This window comes from Pollachius pollachius (genome assembly GCF_949987615.1).
Source record: "Pollachius pollachius genome assembly, chromosome: 4".
NCBI lineage: Eukaryota > Metazoa > Chordata > Actinopteri > Gadiformes > Gadidae > Pollachius > Pollachius pollachius.
In genome coordinates this window covers 5208989-5230281 of record NC_136937.1, presented here as the reverse complement: position 1 = coordinate 5230281, position 21293 = coordinate 5208989, and the positions used below count along the sequence as shown (strand labels likewise).

The 21293-nt window shown below is 49.4% G+C and overlaps 2 protein-coding genes across 3 annotated transcripts; one reads left to right on the top strand and one right to left on the bottom strand.

The window, feature by feature from the left end:
- Positions 1-4161: 4161 nt before the first annotated feature.
- Positions 4162-8833, bottom strand: nfyba (nuclear transcription factor Y, beta a). 2 transcript variants are annotated; one of them, XM_079735868.1, is made up of 7 exons: positions 8726-8833; positions 7857-7950; positions 7599-7729; positions 7132-7329; positions 6062-6140; positions 5244-5323; positions 4162-4809 (listed from the first exon to the last, which is right to left on the bottom strand). In XM_079735868.1, the coding sequence occupies exons 2-7, from the start codon at positions 7948-7950 to the stop codon at positions 4777-4779; spliced, it is 615 nt and encodes a 204-aa protein (XP_079591994.1). In that variant the 5' UTR covers positions 8726-8833; the 3' UTR covers positions 4162-4776. The 2 variants fall into 2 exon arrangements, with proteins under 2 accessions (XP_079591994.1, XP_079591995.1); XM_079735869.1 differs by having other exon boundaries at positions 6062-6131.
- Positions 8834-10163: 1330 nt separating this feature from the next.
- On the top strand, positions 10164-20573 carry LOC307074954 (thioredoxin reductase 1, cytoplasmic-like; the record flags this gene model as incomplete). Its single annotated transcript, XM_079735382.1, has 14 exons — positions 10164-10250; positions 10710-10782; positions 11216-11332; positions 11792-11934; positions 13314-13429; positions 14676-14904; positions 15301-15352; positions 15989-16071; positions 16414-16490; positions 16815-17001; positions 17573-17680; positions 17998-18093; positions 19114-19248; positions 20483-20573. 14 exons carry the CDS (start codon positions 10164-10166, stop codon positions 20546-20548), a joined length of 1569 nt encoding a protein of 522 aa, XP_079591508.1. The 3' UTR covers positions 20549-20573.
- Between the last annotated feature and the right edge of the window lie 720 nt (positions 20574-21293).

Genomic DNA, 21293 nt, shown 5'->3' with positions numbered 1-21293 from the left:
TGTGTGTTGGTGTGAGTGTATGAGGAAGAGGAAGAGGAGGGTCTCGGGTTAGAGGTCAACAGGAATAAGACTCAGATGGGGAGAGCTTAGTGTGTGTGTGTGTGTGTGTGTGTGTGTGTGTGTGTGTGTGTGTGTGTGTGTGTGTGTGTGTGTGTGTGTGTGTGTGTGTGTGTGTGTGTGCGTGGGTGCATGCGTGCGTCTGTGCGTGTGCATACATGTGTATGGGTATGACCGCGTGCATGTGTGTGTGTGTGCATGCCTGTGTGTGTGTGCGTGCCTGTTTGTGTGAGAGAGCATCCTTAGAAGAGGCTCCAGCAGGCCCTGGGAGGAAGCGGTCAGTCTGCGGGGCCACAGGAGGACCAGCTGATAGCTGGTATCTCCGGGACTCTGGGGAGATACTCTGCTGACACTCATCCCAGTGACACAGTGACATATAGTGCCTGGTGTCTGGTCACTCCTCTCTCTCCTACCTGATTGGGCAGGAACACCAGCAGCAGCCTTCACTCAGAGAAGAGAAGAGCTTCACTCAGAGAAGAGAAGAGATTCACTCAGAGAAGAGAAGAGCTTCACTCAGAGAAGAGAAGAGCTTCACTCAGAGAAGAGAAGAGATTCACTCAGAGAAGAGAAGAGATTCACTCAGAGAAGAGAAGAGATTCACATAGAGAAGAGAAGAGATTCACTCAGAGAAGAGAAGAGATCCACATAGAGAAGAGCTTCACTCAGTGAAGGGCTTCACTCAGAGAAGAGCTTCAGACAGAGAAGAGCTTCACTCAGTGAAGAGCTTTACTCAGAGATGAGCTTCTCTCAGAGAAGAGCGATAGTTATAGCGGAGGTGGGGGGGCAGATGGTTCGCAGTGATTCCATGAGCTCTGTGTTTACGTTGCGCATAAACAAAAGCCTTGATTCTGTTTGGATGTGGCAACAACAGGGTTTGGAAAGGAGAGAGGACTGGGTCATAAATATCCCAGCTGGGGGAGTTCCTGCCGGGATATGAGCATTGGTAATGCTGATCGGTGAGCCATTGATCCTTATCAGGAAGGGGTTCCAGGTTTGATTCCTCTCACTCCCTCCCACAGTCCTGAAGCAACGCCAATAGTGCTGGCAACATTTTGAAGGAATTCATATATTTACATTGTGGTTTCTAGACTGAGGAGTAGGATGTGAATGGATGAATGGCAGAGAGAATCGTTAAAACCGCCGTCAGTGTATGAATGGATGAATGGATGTGTGTACGAAGGAGTGTATGACCGTGTGTATGAATGAGTGAATGAGACGCCTGACTCTCTATAATTGATCCTCTGGACGTATCGATTGAGATAGCGAGAACCGCGCCGTCCTTCGGAGGAGACGTCAAACCGAGCTCCTGACTCACTGAGGTTGTAAAAGATCCCAGGGCACTGATAGCAAAGAGTAGGGCTTTCCCCGGTGTCCTGGCCCAACCAGGCTCATTCAATCTGGCCCCCTAATCATCCTCCTGTATAATTGGCTGACTCATTAATTCCCTCACTCTCCACCTCAAGGCGGTGTGTGGTGAGCGTTCGGGCGCAGATTGGCTGCCGTGCATCACCCAAGTGGGTGCTACACACTGTTGGTGGTTAGTGAGGTCCCCCCTTCACTGTAAAGCGTCTTTGAGTGTCAAGAAAAGTGCTATATAAATTCAATCCATTATTATTATTATTATTTGAGGTGTGTTTTCAAGACCAGGACAAGTGCGGATGGGAAGGGGGGGTGATGGTGGTGGTGGGGGTGGTGGGAGTAAGACTATCAGAGGATGGGTGGAGCTGGAGTTGAAGACAAACAGGATCTGGATGGAGTGTGTATACGTGTGTGTGGGTGTGTGTCCACATACTTGTCTGGAAAAGATTCATTTGCAGGCATGTCTGTGACACAATTTGTGTGTATGCGTGTGTGTGGTGTCTTGTTGCAGACTTCTGTGTGTGTGTGTGTGTGTGTCTCTCACACTCATTCACACACCCAACTATACAAAGTGTTTATTCTCAGAGTGGGCGGGGCACAGGAAGTGGCCGTCGGCAGTGTCCTGGTCAGCAAGGCAGCGACCTGGCTTCTCTAATGGAGGAAATGGGCCTGACCGGGATAACTTCCTGTCTGTGTCAAGTCTTTCTTTGGTCTATATTCTCAGCATCGACTCCCCCCCCCCCGAATCATACATTATCTCCCCGTTTAGGAGCTCCGACCGCGCCCTCAGCAGCGTCCCAGCTGCTTTGGCTTGAGAGCTTGAGAAGGATTGAGAGCACGACGTTGTGACTAAACAACAAACAAGTCCTTCCCTCCCTCTCTGCATCCTCCCTCCCTACCTTTCTCCTCTGTTGCATTTCACACACCTGTGATTGACAGGCAAGAGGGATTCCCTGAACCAATCGGGGTGTGTGCATGCGTGTGTGTAATTGTATCTGTGTTTTTATCTGTGTGTGTGTGTGTGTGTGTGTGTGTGTGTGTGTGTGTGTGTGTGTTTGTCCATGGCCGTCCCCATGGGTCTATAGAGGGGATACTGGGACAGAGAATCAACAACCTGGACACAGAGGGGTCTTCATTGACCCGGACCTCCAGTGGTCAGAGGTTGAGAGCTTGAATCCATTACTTTAGGTACCAATCACCACCGATGTACCCACGTGTGTGTGCGTGTGTGTGTGTGGGGGGGGCGGGGGAGGGGTTCTGTGTGTCTTCTTCTTTGCTAGAATGTTAACTTGTGTTTAAAGCTGCCGTAAGTACGATCTGAGAGCTGTAAAGAGAGAGAGTTGTTCATTGAAACTAAACAGCCATGAGGGCGACCGCCCCGGCCCACGAGCCCCAGGTGTTCTCTCAGAGCGTTTCCCCAACTCATAGTGGACCGATGGGCACAGTACTTCCAACCTACAACGCTCCTCAACGACTGTTCCAAACCCCTCCCTACAGGACCTCTCGAGTCCATTTTCTCTCCACGGCCCCACTGTCCAACCTCCCATCAGCGCCTCAAAGGGCCCAGGTTACGTAACCACACCCCCACATTACCCACAATCCCCCAGAATGGAACTGGCCAACACTGCCAGAAGCTCAGGGGATACCAGACGCACCATAAGCAGGAAAAACAGAACCCCCCCCCCCCGTCAGAGTATGTGCCGAGAGAGCCGATGAAATATTAAATATCAAAAGTGTGTTTGCATCAATGTGTGTGTGTGTATCTGTGAATGTGTGTGTTTGTATCTATGTGTGTGTGTGTGTGTGTCCATCTGTGAATGTGTGTTATTGTATGTGTGTGTGTGTGTGTGTGTGCGTGCGTGTGTGTGTGTGTGAGTATCTATTTGTGCATGTTTATATCTGTGTGCCTGTTTGTGTGTTTGTACTCAGCGTGTGTGTGTATGTATCCATGTGTGCAACTTTGTATCAGTGTGTGTGTGCCTGTTTGTATCGGTGTATGTGTGGCAAAGCCCTGACCCACTGGATTCTAGACGTGTGTGCGGTCAGATCGGTACGTTTCCTTCTCCTGCTCCACCAGGCTGGCGGCCAGTCCCAAGCCTTTGTTTTTTTTTTCCGGAGCACCGAGGGAGGAAAGGCATTCCACGCTGGAAGTGTCCCGCTGGAACCAGGGAACGATTGTTTGGGTCCGTCTTCCTCTGCCATTGTTTTGGCGGAGAACTCTGCGCTGGCCAGCCTTGAAACGGCCATTGTGTCGACCATATGGTGGGTGGAAATATATTTAGAGTCCATGGATCGCCGACAGAGTTCGATATTTATAGTGTGGTGAACGACAGGACCCCTAGGTGGCGTGTCTCTGTAGCCTCTGCTCTCATTGGTCCATTTCCACTTATTGCTTGGGATGTTGACATATGCTCTCTATGCTCATTTTTATATGAAATATATGAAAATATAAAAATGTAATCTTTCCTGGCCTCTTCATTTGTATAGTTTGAAATACATTTTGGTATATGCTTGTTCGTTTAACTTTTGAATTGGATTATAATTAATTACATATTTAGCATAACCCTGTATAAAATATTACCATTATTGTCTATTCATTATCTATATTTTATATCTATCTATATCTAGGGAAAGATATACATCTTAGACTATATCTATCTCTATAAATATATCTATAATAATATATATCAATTAATAATGATAATATTTTACATACATATGAATTGACACACTGAGAGTAGATAATGAGAGGGTAATGTTATTTAATAAAAGGATGAACTCTGTGTATTTCAGTCTATTTTTGCATTTATTTCAAAGGATCTCCATAACATTAATGCACACGTATCAACGTACAAAACAGCGGCGTGGGTCTGGCAAAACCACCATCAAGGCTTAAAGAAAAGGATTTTACACAAACAGAAAAGCACCAGACACACCTCCACCACCCCACCCGCCAGAAACAACAGGCATAAAAACCAAATACAAGTTCACAAGACGCTCCCGAAGTCTCCCCAAACACAACATCTCAGACCGCTACAACTGTGTAATGACGCTAGCTTTTAAAAAACAAAAAGAATAACAATTACAACCCATTACAACGACATTCTCAGCGCGTCCCCCTTCCTCCCAGAATCTACACCCTAATGAACAGAATGCTTCTCGGCCTGTAGTTCTTAAACTGTACACCCAGGGACTGGGTCGCTAGACCCGCCCTCCTCCACCTCACCACTACCTACTACTACCTGTTCTATGTCTGTTCTATATGGTGACCTTTAACTCCCCCCCCCCCCCCCCCCCAGGTAGAAGTTGGTGGGGGGGTCCTAGCAGCGTGTGGCAGGGCCGCGTCGGAACGGACCCCCGTCATGAGAACTGGATCTGCTGAACGGACGGAATCTGGATAAAAGGAAACACACACACACACAACGTCTCAAGTCCACACTTCCGGTTTAGAGAAGAGGGAGGGGCGGGACTTTCAATGACATGGGTTTAGAGGAGAGAGAATGGGCGGGACTTTCAGTGACATGGTTTAGAAGAGAGAGAGAATGGGAGGGACTTTCATTGACATGGGTTTAGAGGAGAAAGAGGGCGGGACTTTCAGTGACATGGTTTGGAGAGGAAGGGGCGGGACTTTCAGTGACATGGAGTTTGACTTTCAGAGGAGAGAGGGGTCGGGACCTCAGTTACATTGTTTGCTACATGGGGGGGCGGGTTTTCAGGGATGTGTTTGAGGCGAGAAAGGGGGCGGGGATTTCGATACATGAAGTAGGAAGGCTGTCAAAAGATGGAAGTTAAATCTATAAAACATGATTATCCGAGCCCAGACCAACCTGTTGGTACGCGGTCGTGTACACCATGACGTTCTGCTGCTGGCCGTCAGCCGTGATGATGCCTGCTGGCAGCGGATTGGCTGTTGGGGAGGAAGTGAATGGTTAGTTGAATCGTTGCCAAATAGTGAGCAACAATGAGCAGACATACATGGCACAATAACAGAATATATCCTATGGGAAATCTATTTTAAAAGATTGTATGGTTATGGATATTGTCTGCAGCATAAAGGGCAGGTTTTGGCAAAGAAGGCAAGGTTAAGAATTACTTTATTTATCCCAGACAGAGACAGTACAATATGCTGAATAATAATAAAAAGATATGATGCTAGAAGGGAAACCACATCCAGCAGGTCATAAAGCCTTCTGTGCCGTTACTTTATTGAACCGGTTGGTCTCATTGAGATTACATCTCTTGCAAGGGACACCTAGTCTAGACAGCAAACAATAAAACACCATAAAACATTGTACAGTCAGCAGCCTCGAACATGAAACATAAGAACATTCGTATCCTACACATCGACTCAGGCGAGACGCAGACAGACATTACACCTCATCATGACCAGGGAGGACAGACAGACTGACAGACAGACAGACAGACAGACAGAATGACAGACAGACAGACAGATATCAGCCCAACCAGGGAGGACAGACAGACAGCTCATCCTGACCAGGACGATAGACAGACAGACATTGCACTTCAGTCTGACCACGATAGACAGACAGACAGACAGACAGACAGACATTAAACCTCAGTCTTACCAGGGACTCCCATGGGGGGGGGGGGGGTTAGGGTTGGTTGGGGTGTGGGTGGTACTTACTGAAGCTGTCCTCAGTTAGCTCCTCCCCTAGGCCTTCCCCCACGGAGACACCCGGCATTCCCTTCTCCCCCTTCATCGCCTGGGAAACACAGGCAGGCCACATCAAGCTCAACTCTGGGGGCCCCGCGGCGCCGCTCCGGGGCCCCTGGAGCGGCGACGCAGTCGGCCCCCTCACACACACATCGGAACCGGCAAGTATGTACTTTGTCAACCTTAGTGGCGGTGATGATTTATAAATGTCATTCCCTCTCCCTGTGGTGGTTGAACCTCTAAATGTTTTAACAGAGCACATCCACGTAAACACCCTAACCCTTACCAACAGTTACATCATGCTCTGTGTGGAGGTTAGTAACTCCTCCCCCTACGGCTGATTGGTTCCTTTAGCTCATGGGGTAGATGTGATGTTGCTGTGGCCTGAAGTATCGCTGGAGGGGGAGCAGCCCTTCCCAAGGAGCTAATCCCTCCCCACGATACCAGGATGCATGGATTGAATAAGGGCCAATATATGTGGTGCGAGTCATTTATTACCACCTAATGTTGGGATGGGATAATAACCAGGACTAGAGGATCATAACTAGGACTAGAGGATCGTAACTAGGACCAGAGGATCATAACTAGGTCTAGGGAATCATAACTAGGACAAGAGGATCATAACTAGGACTAGGGGATCATAACTAGGACAAGAGGATCATAACTAGAACTAGAGGATCATAACTAGAACTAGAGGATCATAACTAGAGGATCATAACTAGGACTAGAGGATCATAACTAGGACTAGAGGATCATAACTAGGACTAGAGGACCATAACTAGGACTAGGGGATCATAACTAGGACTAGAGAATCATAACTAGGACTAGAGGGTCATAACTAGAGGACCATAACTAGGACTAGGTAACCATAACTAGGACTAGGGAACCCCTCTTTAAGAGCTGTGTTGCTGGGTCACATCGGTCTCTAACCGATGGGAGAGGTTTCTGATGTGACAACTTTAGACCTCTAGAAGGATGTCCTCCGCCACAGAACCAACAAGCTCCCCCCCCCCCAACCCCCACACTCGGAACTCGCTCACCTCTCTGAACTTCTGCAGGTACAGCTTCAGCGGCTCCACGTACATGTCGAAGCCCAGCGTGGACATGGCGAACAGGATGTCCTCGCCGTTGATGGTTTTCCTCTTCTCCTGGTGGCAGCGCTCGCTGGCCTCCGACGTGATGAAGCTGATGAACTCGCTCACGCACTCCTGCACGCACTCCTTGGCGTCTTTGGCGATCTGACACACAAGGGGGAGAGGGAGGGAGTGTGATGACGAGGAACGGAAGGGATGGCTTGTGTGGAGGTTTCAATGTAAATAATATTGTCCACCGCTTACTAAATCTCACGCACACACACAAACACACAAGCACAAAGACAGAGAGACACACACACACAAACAAACAGACAGAGAGTGAGAGACCCACACACAAACGGAGAGCGAGACACACAAACACAGCAAGAGACACACACACACACACACACACACACACACACACACACACACACCTTCCCCGTCTGCGGGACGGCGTTCTTCATGATGCGAGCCACGTTGGCGATGGGCAGGTAGATGTCCTGTTCCCTGAAGTTCTCCTTAATGCCCCCCTCCTCATGGTCGTTTAGACTCTCATCCCCGTCATCTGTGAGGGACACAACAATCACAATCGGTCACGTGGGTAACTTCCCTCAATTCAGTGGAACAATAAACATGCGGAATAGAGACACGCCAAACCTATTATAGCATTGTTGTTTTTATTTTCCCTTTACCTTCTTGGGACTGCAGTACGTAGTGCCCGGACGCCATGTACTCTCCGGTGATTCCCAGCTGGGAGGCGTCTGTGGTGGAACCGTCTCCGTCCATCTGGGGCGCAAACAAAACAAGGGCGCATCAGACGCGTACATGGAGATGGACCCCACGTCACCATCTCCAGACAAGGCACCTGGATGGAGATGGGAGACGCGGGCTCCACCTCCGGACGGGGCGCCCAGACGGAGGTGTAGACGCGCGGTCCATCTCCAGACAGGGGGAGACCTGTAGTCCATATTGCCGTTCCCGCTCCACTGTGGTAGGACCGTCTCCCGAGTCAAGGCGCCAAAACAGGCCACTGCGAAATCAACAACCCGACGCCGCGTTGATCTGACCGCACACACACAGGATCGCACCGCGCATATCACTTAACAACCGAGACCCGTGCTAAACGTCGCTCTCTGTTCCGAGCTAAGGCGGGCTAGCGGATCCCGTACATATTCCTGGTGTCGACCAGCTAGCCAGCCCAGTTAGCACCAAGGCTAACGTCTAAAAGCGGGTAGGTTCGATCCCCGGGTCGTCCCGCTCCACACCGCGGGGACCCGGTGCGCTGAACCCGGGCGGTCGCGTCAGACTCGGACCCTAACTTCGCCGGACTCCCAGTCTGCCGCAAGCCGCGTCCCGAGGCGCCGCGCCGGCCTGCTCTTTGTCCTGGTAGACCAGGCTCGGGCCGCCGGGGTGTTATTCTTATTCTTTACCAGACCGGGTACTTCCTGATCATCAGCCCTCATCCACCCCGACAACAAACACAAATCACACGCAGACGGACATTTCCATTCGAGCTAACGAGAAATCGGTTAGCAATCATTGGCCGGAGCCAGACACCAACCTGCGATGAAGCCCTGGTTGGTTACCTTCTCGGAACGGCTGTTTGGTTGGACAGAAAATGGCTGCGAAAGAACCAGTCCCTGCGCGGAGCGGCGCGTCCTGTTGCGGGCCGCCGTACCCCGACTCACCGCCAGGTGGACCGAGGTACGCCGACTCACCGCCAGGGGGGCGTTCCGCCGAGCCGCGGTACCCCGACTCACCGCCAGTGGGGCTGAAGTACCCCGACTCACCAACAGGGGAGCGCCGGTGAATGGCGGCGTTGTGTCTGCAGTGTAGACGTTAAACGTACACGTTAAATACACAGACAAGGGCATCCCTTGTTCATGCGTACACATGGTCCAAAGTAAATAATACAATTAAATATGCAATTATTTTATTTTATTTTTGCGATCGACTGTCTAATGCATTTGGAGGTAGATAATATTGAATGCTTTCCTCAACAGGGTAAAACTGCAAATTAATGATTGTGGATTGTGCATGTTTGTTTGAATACATAATATAACATATTTAGAGTATATAAAGGTATTTCAGCGTTGGAGTAAATTGGTCAACACTGCGCATGCGTGCGTGCTCAAAAGGCCGCTCATGTTACAAAAGTTTCTGGGTCAGTCAGAGAAGGAAGTTGTTCAATGTTGATAAACCACATTGATCCTTGACTAATCACTGGGATCAAGTTTACGTGAAATTGATCAAATCAAGTGAGTCGTATTACCTGCATTCAAACATTTGGTTAAGTAGCGTTAGGCATGTTTTTAGTTATTCGTTCCAGCTTTCGTATTGAATTACTGTTTGGAAGTATCAAACGAATGCGATTACATTGTGTTTTTTTTATCAACCAAACTCTGACATCAGCGTTGTGTTTCCATAACGCACCGTTGTAATATATTATACTCATATACTCCCAACTCCTGAAGCAGCTGTCTCAACCAACACGCGTTTCCCAGAGCGTTGAAGTTCCATGTTGCGCCGCCAGATGTCACCACCGGACCGCAACACAGTCGTTTACCACATATGTTTTCGCATTAGAAAATCGCCTATAGTCCTACTCCATTTGGCTGTATTGCCTTGGCATCACATTCTCCTTCTGTGTTTAATGTTAACCCGAAAATTGTAATGCTGAATAAATATTCCTTAGCAAAACTTACACATTGACAAAATCACACCGTATTCAATAGATCTCTGCGGTCTTATTTCTGCGTGACAGAGAGATCAACAACAGTCCTCTTCACCAGTCTAAACCGGTCAAGTCTGTGTTGGGGGGGAAAAAGGCAGTCTAAAGTTCGTTGGTGTTGGCTGGCGATAGAGTGTGCGTGTTGTGTAGTCCTACTGAGTGTACTTGCTGTGGAGGGCACTGAGGCGTACATGTGTGCATTGTTCTCCAACCCTGGACTCAAGACAACAGGTGTCTTCTCAGGTGAACGACTTGGATCCGTGAGGCTATGGAGCAGCCCATTGGTCCCTTGTCGTCGTTTGACTACGACCTGCTGGTCGTAGGGGCGGGGTCAGGAGGTCAAGCTGTTGCCAAGGTCAGCTATGTCACCGTATCTATATATAAAGCTTCATGACGTCTTGGGATCTTCATGTGTGTGACGTCATCGTTTGTGAGCAGGTGTGCAGTTTGAGAACTTGAGAAAGACCAGGAAAGATCCAAAATAAATGATATTGAATGATTGCTAATTTGTAGTCATTACGTCTGTCTTTGATGAACAGGGGCGGAGCCAGAGCAAAAATGGGATAATAACAGTCTTAATATAATATATGCTAATTGGATGATCTGTAGGAACCTCCGGATGACGGAGGAGGAGAGAGAGAGAGAGAGAGAGAGAGAGAGAGGGAGAGAGAGAGAGCGAGAGAGAGCGAGAGAGGGGATCGCTCATTCACTGCTACGCTTTTAGGGGAGCAGACACTTAACCTGCTGTCTGAATGATTCATTTCACTGCCAGCTGTATTTCCCCCCCCCCCCCCCCCCCCTCTCTCTCTCTCAGGAAGCCGTCGGGTTTAATAAAAGAGTTCTGGTGGTTGACCCTGTGACCCCATTTTCTGAAGGCACCACTTCAGGTGTGTGTTTTGTTCACACACACTTCATTGTCTGTCAAAGGAGGTCATGCATCATTTATCGTCTTCTTTCTCCTCCTCTTCAATCCTCTCTTTTCGATCTTTCTCATTTGCTCTTCGATAATCAACCCCACTTCTCCTCTGCATTAGTAACTTTCTCCTCTCTTCTCCTCTCCTCTCCTCTCCTCTCATCTCCTCAACCCTCATCTCCTCTCCTCTCCACTCCTCTTCTCCTCTCCACTCCTCTCCTCCTCTCTTCTCTCCTCTCCCCTTCTCTCCTCTCCTCTCCTCAACCCTTCTTCCCTCTCCTCTCCTCTCCACTCCTTTCCTCCTCTCTTCTCTCCTCTCCCCTCCTCTCTCATCTCCTCTCTCCTAGCTCCTCCCCTCTCCTCTCCTCTCTCATCCATCCTCTCTCCTCTCTTCTCCTTCCTCTCAGTTCTGGGATGGTCCAGTGTAACCATGGCGACCGTGAAGAAGCTGCTACACAGGGCGTCCCAGTTGGGTCAGGACATTCAGGACTCACAGAAATATGGCTGGAGATTTAAAGAGACAGGTCAGCATCATTAATGTAATTCTTATCACTTTCTGTTGAGCATTTGCCACGTGGGCATGAAACCTGGACCTTTAAATGATAAAACAGAAATCTCTCTTGTGGTCTCAAACATAAATTGAACAAATCAAAATGTCTACGTCTACATCTCTACTCCTGCACCCCCACTATGGGAATTAGAGACTTTTATATTACTTTTATATCATAAAACTATATTACCGTCTTCTTTAAAAAACAGAATTCTGTTTGTGGGTGTAAGTCACATTTCCGTTGCATTTCTCTGACATTATTGAATCACAGTTGCATTACAGTTGTATTTCTGCCCCGTAATCCAATAATACCAGACGATGTAGTGAGATAATGTGAGAATATGAATATCGTCCCAGTTCATCAGTACATATCGCCTCATGGCGGCCTGCATCACGATGCCCTCACTCTGCTGACAGCTCTCTCCTCCCCCAGCCTCCCACAGCTGGAGGGACCTCTCACAGGCTCTGTTGGGCCACGCAGAGGCCTGCGTCCTGGAGGTCAGGAGAGACCTGACCGAGTGCGGCGCTGCCTACCTCAGGGCTGGCTGGGAGATGTTGGCCCCTCACGTCGTAGAGGTGTGGCCCTCAGGCGTTCTATACAGTCTATGCTAGGGGCCCGCAGAGGGCTGGCCCCGGAGCCGGTCACTGTGGTGTGGCAACGGCACTGGGGTGTGGCAGGTCAGGTTCTTTCGGCAAGATATATATAAGTATAGATATACACAGGATATAGATATATAGATAAATAGATCTTCTCGAACGTATACCGTAACATCAAACATCTTCTCCATCACACAGCTCAATGTATTGCTTATCAATAGTATCTATGTATACAGCGATTAGTACATTGATAGACACACAAAGAAAAAACCCGACCTGCCACCCCACAGTGCCCGCCTCCGGGGCTGCAGCTGGATGCCTCTCGGCTGAGGAGGGGAGCTACGCTAAGCTACGCTAAGCTACCCGCTTCAGAGCTTCACCGTCACGCTCCCGCCTTTTCTAATATAAGAGAGTAACCACAAATCCCGCAGCAATTACGTAATTGGTCCACGTTTTCTGAGATTTATTTTTATGGTAACAGAGTTGATGCTGCAGACCGCGATTGTTTCCCAACACACGTATGAGACGGTACTCTGTTATATTAGAAGATAGCCCATCCCCTTTGAGTCCTCAAACATCACGACATCTTTAGATGCTGAAATAGATGGTGGAAGGAGATTAGGGGATTTGGTGATTACAGCTTGTTTAAAATCTTTGATACTTTCTTAGAGAAGATTTAATTTAAGATGTGATATAAGGGAGTTACTTTAATGTGAAGTCTATTTTTCCAGTTGTTATTACTTCTAAGTACATATGATTGTGTCCTGAGTGTTACCTTTAGGATTCTCTCCTGACGTGTCATGTGATAAACCCTGGCATGATGTAATTTCCACTGAGTCGAACTCTACAACACATAATCAAGTCTGCAGATAAAGTAACGCACTGGCGTTTAAGTATGGGTTGCAGAGGGGAACCCCAGGTCTGATCTCAGACCAGCAACAACATGTTTTGATTTGCCTTGTTACTTACTTGCAAGACAGTGAAATGACTTTCATTCTCTTATTATTTATTTATTCATTATAGACCCGTCTAGACACACTAACGTTTTGAAGGCATAGAGGCTCAAAACTATACCACTTTACACAGTTGAAGGACTGTTAACTCTAAGAACACAGTTTAGAGTTAAAACTGAAAGAGCACAGTTAAAGGACCTTAAACTGTAAGAACCTGTAAAAGTTGATGGTGCTTAAACTGAAAGAACACAGTTTAGTAAGAAACTGCAAACGTTTAAGGACCTTAAACTGTAAAAACACAGTTTAACGTCTGTTCCGTCCATTACAAAAATAATCACACTTTTTCACTTCTTTCAACATCTTCCTGCTATGAATGGCATGCTGTGTCTTTTTTTGACCAATCAGGTGACAGACACCGACGGAAGGAAGTCCCGCCTCTCTGTGGGGACGCTGGTCATCGATCCTGGGGAGCGACCTCGCTACCCTGGGGTACCGGGAGACAGGGAGCACTGTGTCACCAGGTAAGGACCCAGCCTGTCCATCAGGACTCACATGTCTCCTAGCAACAGACCCTTCCACCTGGTGGCCATGTTGGTCCGCTGGGAGGGAACCTTCTAGAATATTTAGATTTAGAATGCATGTCCATTCAGTTGTCATTGTTCCCCTAATGATTCTAGAAGGTTTCCCTACCTACGACCAACCAATATGGTCGTCCGGTGAACTACATGTTAATGAAACAACCTTTGTCTTTCCTTATAGGCCCTATTGCAAAGAAGATGATTTGGAACATTGTCACTTTGTCACCCCTGCTATCACAAAGAGGTCAAAGGTCGAGTTAGCTTAACTTCACCCCCTCTATAATTAGTTTGAACAACTTAAGTTGCTAAAGAGTACTTTAGAAGAGAGTTAAGGCTCGATATAGCTATTACAAAATCTAAATCGTCACGTTCACATAGGTTGTCAAACGGTGGTCCAACACAGCGACGTTGTCACGGTACCATAGACTTACTGGCTTTGTTGACCAATAGCAGGCATCGTTGGACTGGTGGGCGTGGTCACAGTCAGACTATCTGGGTGGAGTTCCCTACATGTACTGCGTCGATATCGACCTAATGCAGTGCTCTGATTGGTCGGAAACCTTGCGTTTTGTCTATGCGAACAGGACACTATAGCTGCTGTTCTGCGGTGGATCCGGGTGTGGCTCGTCTCTCTCTGAGGACGTCTCTGGTGTCTACGTGAGGCCGACGGCGCCTGTGGTGTATTCTCTCCCCCCCGCTTGCGACTCAAGCAGGTCGGGATGGGACGTGTGTGATGGGAGCTGCATGGGAACTTTGAAACAAAACGGGACACACTCAATTACTCTTTAATGAAACTGTCACCGTCCATACCGGTGGCTGTCGACACAGCGGTGATAAATGTGCCCGGGGTAATGTTATGCAAACACGTCTCTTCCTCCCGTCGGGCCGCTGGCTAATGTGAGGAGGAGGCAGCGTGAGGTCAGGGCCTTCCAGGGCCTCTGAGGATGGACCGGCCTGGGTGATGGGACCGCCATGGACTAGCGTCTCACTCTGTCGCCATGGTTACCTGTCCCTCTGGCGCTCTCTGCCTGTCTCTCTGTCATGCTGCCTCTTCTGCTGTCTCCATCTTCATCTGTCTCTCTGTCTCTCCGTCTCACTCTCTTCTCTCTGTCTCTCTCTCTGTCTCTCTCTCTCTCTCTCTCTCTCTCTCTCTCCCTCTCCCTCTCCCTCTCTCTCTCTCTCTCTCCAGTAATGAGCTGTTCTCCAGGCCTCGCCCGCCCGGCCGCACCCTGGTGGTGGGCGGGTCTCCGGAGGGGGTGGAGTGTGCTGGCTTCCTGTCCGGCCTGGGTCATGAGGTCACTCTCATGCTGCCGACCACTGACTTTCTGCCGGGCTTCGACCTCAAGATGTCCCAGAAGATCGAGAACCACATGCTGGTGCACGGAGTCCACTTCCTGTACGAGCACACGCTCAGCAAGGTAAGCAAACGCATACACACACACACACACACACACACACACACACACACACACACACACACGCATACACAAAAACGCACACGCACGCGTACACACACACACACGCACACACACACACACACACACACACACACACACACACACACACCTACACGCACACATACACACACACACACTCAGCAAGGTAAGCACACACATATAGCACACGCACACACGCACACACACACACGCTGAACAAGGTACACACACACACACACACACACATACACACACTCAGCAAGGTGCACGCACAAAATATACTGCACACAAATGAACACGTTATTGTTGTAATCTGTGTGTGTGTCTGTTCATTGTGTGTGTGTGTGTGCGTCTGTTTGTGTGTGTTTTGTCTCTTAGGTGGAGCAGATAGGTGCTCAGGAGTGGGGCGTTCCTGCAGGTACATCAGCTTGTATAACTTCAACCATCACCACAGAACCATAAGACCACCATAAGACCCTGATAACCGTGCTACATCATGCTAACCATGCTACGACATGCTAACCATGCTACAACATGCTAACACGCAGCAACACACGTGATACATCCGTTCATGTCTCTCAACCTACCTATTCCTGCCCACATAAAAACACAGAGGATAGACAGGCAGACGCACACACGCACACACACACACACACACACACCCATACACACACACAGACACACACAAAGACACAAACACAGACACACAGAAGGATAAACAGACACACAGAAATAGACAGGCAGACGCACACACGCACACACACACACACACAAACACGCACACGCACACACACGCACACGCACACACACGCACTCACACACACACGCACTCACAGACACACACACAGACAGAGACAGACAGGAGTAGTCCCAAGCCACCTGTTGGCTGAGCAGCTCTGTCTTTAATGAGCTCCAATCAGGACCAATTACCCCAGACACCTGACGCCTCTCGGGGGCCCGACTCCTGTGTTACAGACACTCCTCAGGGGCCCGACTCCTGTGTTACAGACACTCCTCAGGGGCCAGACTCCGTCTCTAATCTGTGTTCCCTCTCTCCCTGGTGAAGCTGCGTTGCGGGGGGCCGCGGGGGGCCTGAGGGCCAGCCTGGTCTCCAGGGAGGGGCGCGCCACGCAGGAGGACTTCGATACGGTGGGGGGCTGTCAGGCTGGGGGGGGGGGGGGCGGGATCTAAGCTGGGGGGGTTTGGCACGTTGTCTGGTCTCTCTGGATAATGGACCTAGCTTCACTGTTTGAACTATATCTGTATCTATATGTATGGTTGTGTGTGTGTGTGTGTGTGTGTGTGTGTGTGTGTGTGTGTGTGTGTGTGTGTGTGTGTGTTTCTTTGTGTATGTAAAAACCTGTGACTATAGCATATAGCAATGTCTTATGTACTAAAGCGGTACTCTACGGTTGTGTGTGTGTGTGTGTGTGTGTGTGTGTGTGTGTGTGTGTGTGTGTGTGTGTGTGTGTGTGTGTGTGTGTGTTGCAGGTCCTGCTGGCTGTAGGGATAGAGGCCAGTACCTCTAACATCGGACTAGAGCTGGTTGGGGTGAAATGTTGCCCAGAGTATGTGACCTACTGTGCGTGTGTTTGCGTGTCTGTGTGTGTGAGATTGTTGTTGTTGTTGTTTTTTTGGTCTGTGTGTGTGTGTGTATGCGTGCATGCATGGGGTGTGTGTGTGTGTGTGTGTGTGTGTGTGTGTGTGTGTGTGTGTGCATGCATGTGTGTGTGTGTGTGTGTGTGCGTGGGTGTGTGTATGTCTGCATGCACCTGTGTGTATTTTTGTGTGTGCCTGGGTGTGTGTGTGTGTGCGTGTGTCTGCATGCACCTGTGTGTATTTTTGTGTGTGTGTGTGTTTTCATACACGTGTGTGTGTGTCCCATGCGGCAGTGGGCAGGTCCTGGTGAACGAGTTGGACCAGACCAGCGTGGACCACGTCTACTGCCTGTCCTCCTCCTCCTCCTCCTCCTCCTCCTCCTCCTCCTCCGGCCTGGGACCCCACTGCCCCTCCCCCGTCCTCAGGGCCCGGTCTGGGAGGCTCCTGGCCCACAGACTGTACGGAGGGCCCACCCCCCCGGTAACACACCTCAGTACTGCAGCACCCCCAGGGCGGGGCCATATGGAGACCCTCATCAACACACAATGCTGAGGAACCTTACACCGTATATCGATAAACGCTACCATGTTTAGGGATTTAAACGACCACGTCTAAACAGTCGAACTGGGGGGTCGCTACGTTGAAGCACAAAGGGACGTTTAAAGTACGGTGTCGGACACAGAAAGGTGACGACTGGGAACGCTGTCACACTGCACGCTCACATCGACACTCTCACTGTATCCCCCACACACTGCAGACTCACACTGCCGACTCTCACTGCATCACGCACACTGCACGCTCACAATGCGCACTTACACTACAAGCTCACAATGCCCACTTCGACTGCACGCTCACACTGCACGCTTACACTACACGTTCTCACCGCAACAATGGGGTCGAATTGCAGTGTTAAAATGCTGTTAAAACTTCATAATAAATCCAAAATGTATCAAAGCAAAATGTAATGCTGTATATATGTTAATGTATTACCCTCGCGTTATTCTATATTGTCGTTAAATATTCATATATATATGGAGTGCTTTGATTGCAGTGTGATTACAGCAACATCCCCTCGGTTCTGTTTGCTCCACTCGAGTATTCTGCCTGCGGTTTGTCTGAGGAAAGAGCTAACGCAACGTTTGGAGAGGCAAACATAGAGGTATACACACACACACACACACACACACACACGCAAACACAGACACACACACACACACACGCACGCAGGCATGCACTCACACACACCACTTTTGTGAAATGACTGATCCACCAAGGCACGGGTTCAATACATGCAAGAATAAAATGACACACTCCTACACTGGTCTGGATAAGAGCCCTCATAGCGCACTTAACAGTGCAGAAACACGCACGCACACGCACACGCACACACACACACAGGGCCAGCAGAACACACTTCTAAGCCCACTCAAACCCACACAGCATGACGGCAGCAGCGTACCGCTCTCTTCCCTTCAGGTTTATCACAGCTACTACTGGCCCCTGGAGTGGACCGTACCCGCAAGGGACAAGAACTCCTGCTACGCCAAAGTCATCTGTCACCTTCCTGACCAGGTACTGGTTTGGTCATGTGATCTCAAGCTCGGAGAGAAGCGGCCAGGTTGGCTCCCTCAGTGTGCGGAGAGGATGCATCAAGCACGTTAAACAAACAAAGTAAAAATCATATTTTAAAGTTGAACACCTAATGCAACGTGCATGGAGCATGACGCTGTCTTGAGCGTGCAGTAACGTGTGGTGAGATACAGAAGCACTGCGGTGGATGGAGCAGAATCCCAGTGATGAGACTGAGTGGGTGCATAATAGCCCTCCTACCAGCATAACGTTGGTAATCCTCCCATTATCATATTCTACACCCAAAGCTATGGCCCCAGAATACATGAATGTTGAATGGGTCTCCCCAGCAGAGATAAGCTGCGTTGAGAGAGACACACAGACAGACAGACAGTCATAGAGACAGACAGACACATAGAGTCAGACAGACAGACAGACAGACAGACAGACAGACACATAGAGTCAGACAGACGGGCAGACAGACAGACAGACAGACAGACACAAAGAAAGACAGACACAAAGAGTCAGACACACAGACAGACAGACACTTAGAGTCAGACAGACAGACACAGACAGACACAAAGAGTCAGACAGACAGACACATAGAGTCAGATACACAGAAAGACAGACAGACAGACACATAAAGTCAGACAGACAGACAGCCAGACAGACAGACAGACAGACAGACAGACAGACAGACAGACAGACAGACAGACCGACCGACAGACAGACACATAGAGTAAGACACAGACAGAGTCAGACACACAGACCGACAGTCAGACAGACAGACAGACACATAGAGTCAGACAGACAGACACATAGAGTCAGACACAGACAGAGTCAGACACACAGACAGACAGACATACAAACACACAGAATGACACTCAGAGAGAGACAGATACCGACACAGACAGAGACCCCCACACACACACACACACACACACACAAACAGACACAGACGCATAGAGAGACGGACCCAGTGGTCCGGTGAGGTGACGTCCCCTGGCACACTGCCGTCCCCAGGAACGCGTGGTGGGCCTCCACCTCATGGGACCCAACGCCGGGGACATCGTCCAGGGCTTCAGCGCCGCCATGACCGGCGGCCTCACCAAGAGACAGCTGGACGCCACGGCGGGCCTGCAGCCCACGGCCGCACAGGTGGGGGGCCGCACCCGTCTGACTCTCTCTCTCCCTGTGTCTGTCTCTCTCGCTGACTCAGTCTCTCTCTGTCTGTCTCTCTGACTCTCTCTCTCCCTGTGTCTGTCTCTCTCGCTGACTCAGTCTCTCTCTGTCTGTCTCTCTGACTCTCTCTCTCTCTGTCTCCCTCTCTGACTCTCTCTCACTCTCTCTCTCTCTCTCTCTCTGACTCTCTGTCTCTCTCTGTCTCTCTCTGACTCTCTCTCTCTGTCTGTCTCTCTGACTCCCTCTCTGACTCTCTTTCTCTCTCTCTCGCTCTCTCTCTCGCTCTCTCTCTCGCTCTCTCTCTCTCTCTCTCTCTGTCAATCTGTCTCACTCACATGTTGTCTCTCCCTCTGTGTTGGTCTCTGTCGGTCTCCCTTAACCAACGTCTCTCTGTCTGTCTCTCTCTTCCTATGTCTCTATCTTTCTGTCTGTCTTTCTCTTCCCCATTCTCTCTGTCTCCCCTGTCCTCTCTCTGTCTCTCCCCCCGCTGGTCTCTCTTTCTTTGTATCTCATTATTTATCACCCTCTCATCCTATCTCTCTATATCCCTCTGTCTCGGCTCGGTTACAAAATGGCCGTCCGAATGTCTTCTCAGTCATCGCCCTCCCTTCTTCTTCATTCATATTAATCCACTCTTTATTCATGAATCCTCATAATTGAGACGCATTGGCGAGAGCTCTTAAATATCTAAAACTGCTTTGAATAACTAAAAACCAGTTGAAATCTCGCCGTCCCCTGTCTCCCCTGCTGAGATGGCGTGATGAGCTTTTCCTCTTCTAATGGTCCCAGGAACCTAAATTATTCACGTTAAATATGATATCGCCCATGATAGGCTCCGTTTGATGTGTCTGTAAGGGTGCCAGCAGGGGGGGGAATTACCTATAAACTTTTAGAACTTTGTTCTGACGTAGCGTTAATGGGGTGATCAGTGAAGCAGTAATGGAAGATTGGTGATTGGCTAATTCGGTGGTCTGGTCGTCTGTCTGTCGGTCTGTCCGTCTGTCTGTCTATAGAACTATGTATCTATCTATGTATCTATCCATCTATCTATCTATCTGTCTATAAATCAATGTATTTTTCAATCTATCCATCTATTTTCTCTATCTAGCTGTCTTTTTTTTTTCCATCTAGACGGATTGATAATATACCTCCCTGTGTGTGTGTGTGCGTGTGTGTTTACATGTGTGTGTGTGTGTGTGTGTGTGTCCAGGTTCTGACCAACCTCATGGTGACCCAGCGCGAGTCTGAAGCCATGATGGTCCGGGGAAACTGCTGAGGTTAAGCCCGCCCCTGCTGTCAATCACCGTTGTTCCCTGCAACTGGTGAGGGCTGCAGGGAGCTGATTGGCCCCGGCGTGACCGGCGGCAGGCTGGCAGCCGGCCAGCCAATGAAGTCTCTGCGTTAAACCTGATCGACAGGTGAGCAGGGCCTGATATCCTGCTGCTGATCATGTTTTTGAGGCGATAACATGAGTCGTCCTCGTTAATATTATTGATAACCGATTATTGATCGTGGACTATTGATTAATGTCGATTAATGATTGATTATTGATCAATAATTGTGATTGGCATTTTTATGAACAACTGCTTAAAGGTACTGTAGGTACGATTCAAAACAAAAAGAAAAAAAGAAAAGGGAACCGCCCCATTGTGGTTGGCTGCCCCTGGCCTCTGTATTAGGCAATGTAGATCTTGGACCTCAGTTAATTTGCTGACCAATCACGGCATCTCTTCCCTGATTGGGTCGGGAATCCATCCTGCCCGTCAATCACAGGTGCGTGAAGTGCACCACTTCTCAGTGACAGCGAACAGAGGGAGGGAGGGAGCGGAGGGGGGGGGCGGGACAGCTTCTTCAGGAGAAGGGAACACTACCCACAAGGCCTTTCTCGGTGCTACTGCCTCGCCTTCGAGGGCTGTGCAGGAGGTGCCCGGCCTGTGTCTGCGGGCTCCAGGCGAGCCGGTCTTTAGTCTATGCTGGGGCGCGATAAGGCGTCGTGCGACGACGTGAAACGTGCGTTTCCT

Coding starts and splice junctions, on each gene's coding strand:
- nfyba (XM_079735868.1), bottom strand. CDS start 7,950: ATGGACGGAGACGGTTCCACCACAGACGCCTCCCAGCTGGGAATCACC. Junction 7,730..7,856: donor CGTACTGCAGTCCCAAGAAG/GTAAAGGGAAAA, acceptor TGTCCCTCACAG/ATGACGGGGATGAGAGTCTA. Junction 7,330..7,598: donor CCGTCCCGCAGACGGGGAAG/GTGTGTGTGTGT, acceptor CTTGTGTGTCAG/ATCGCCAAAGACGCCAAGGA.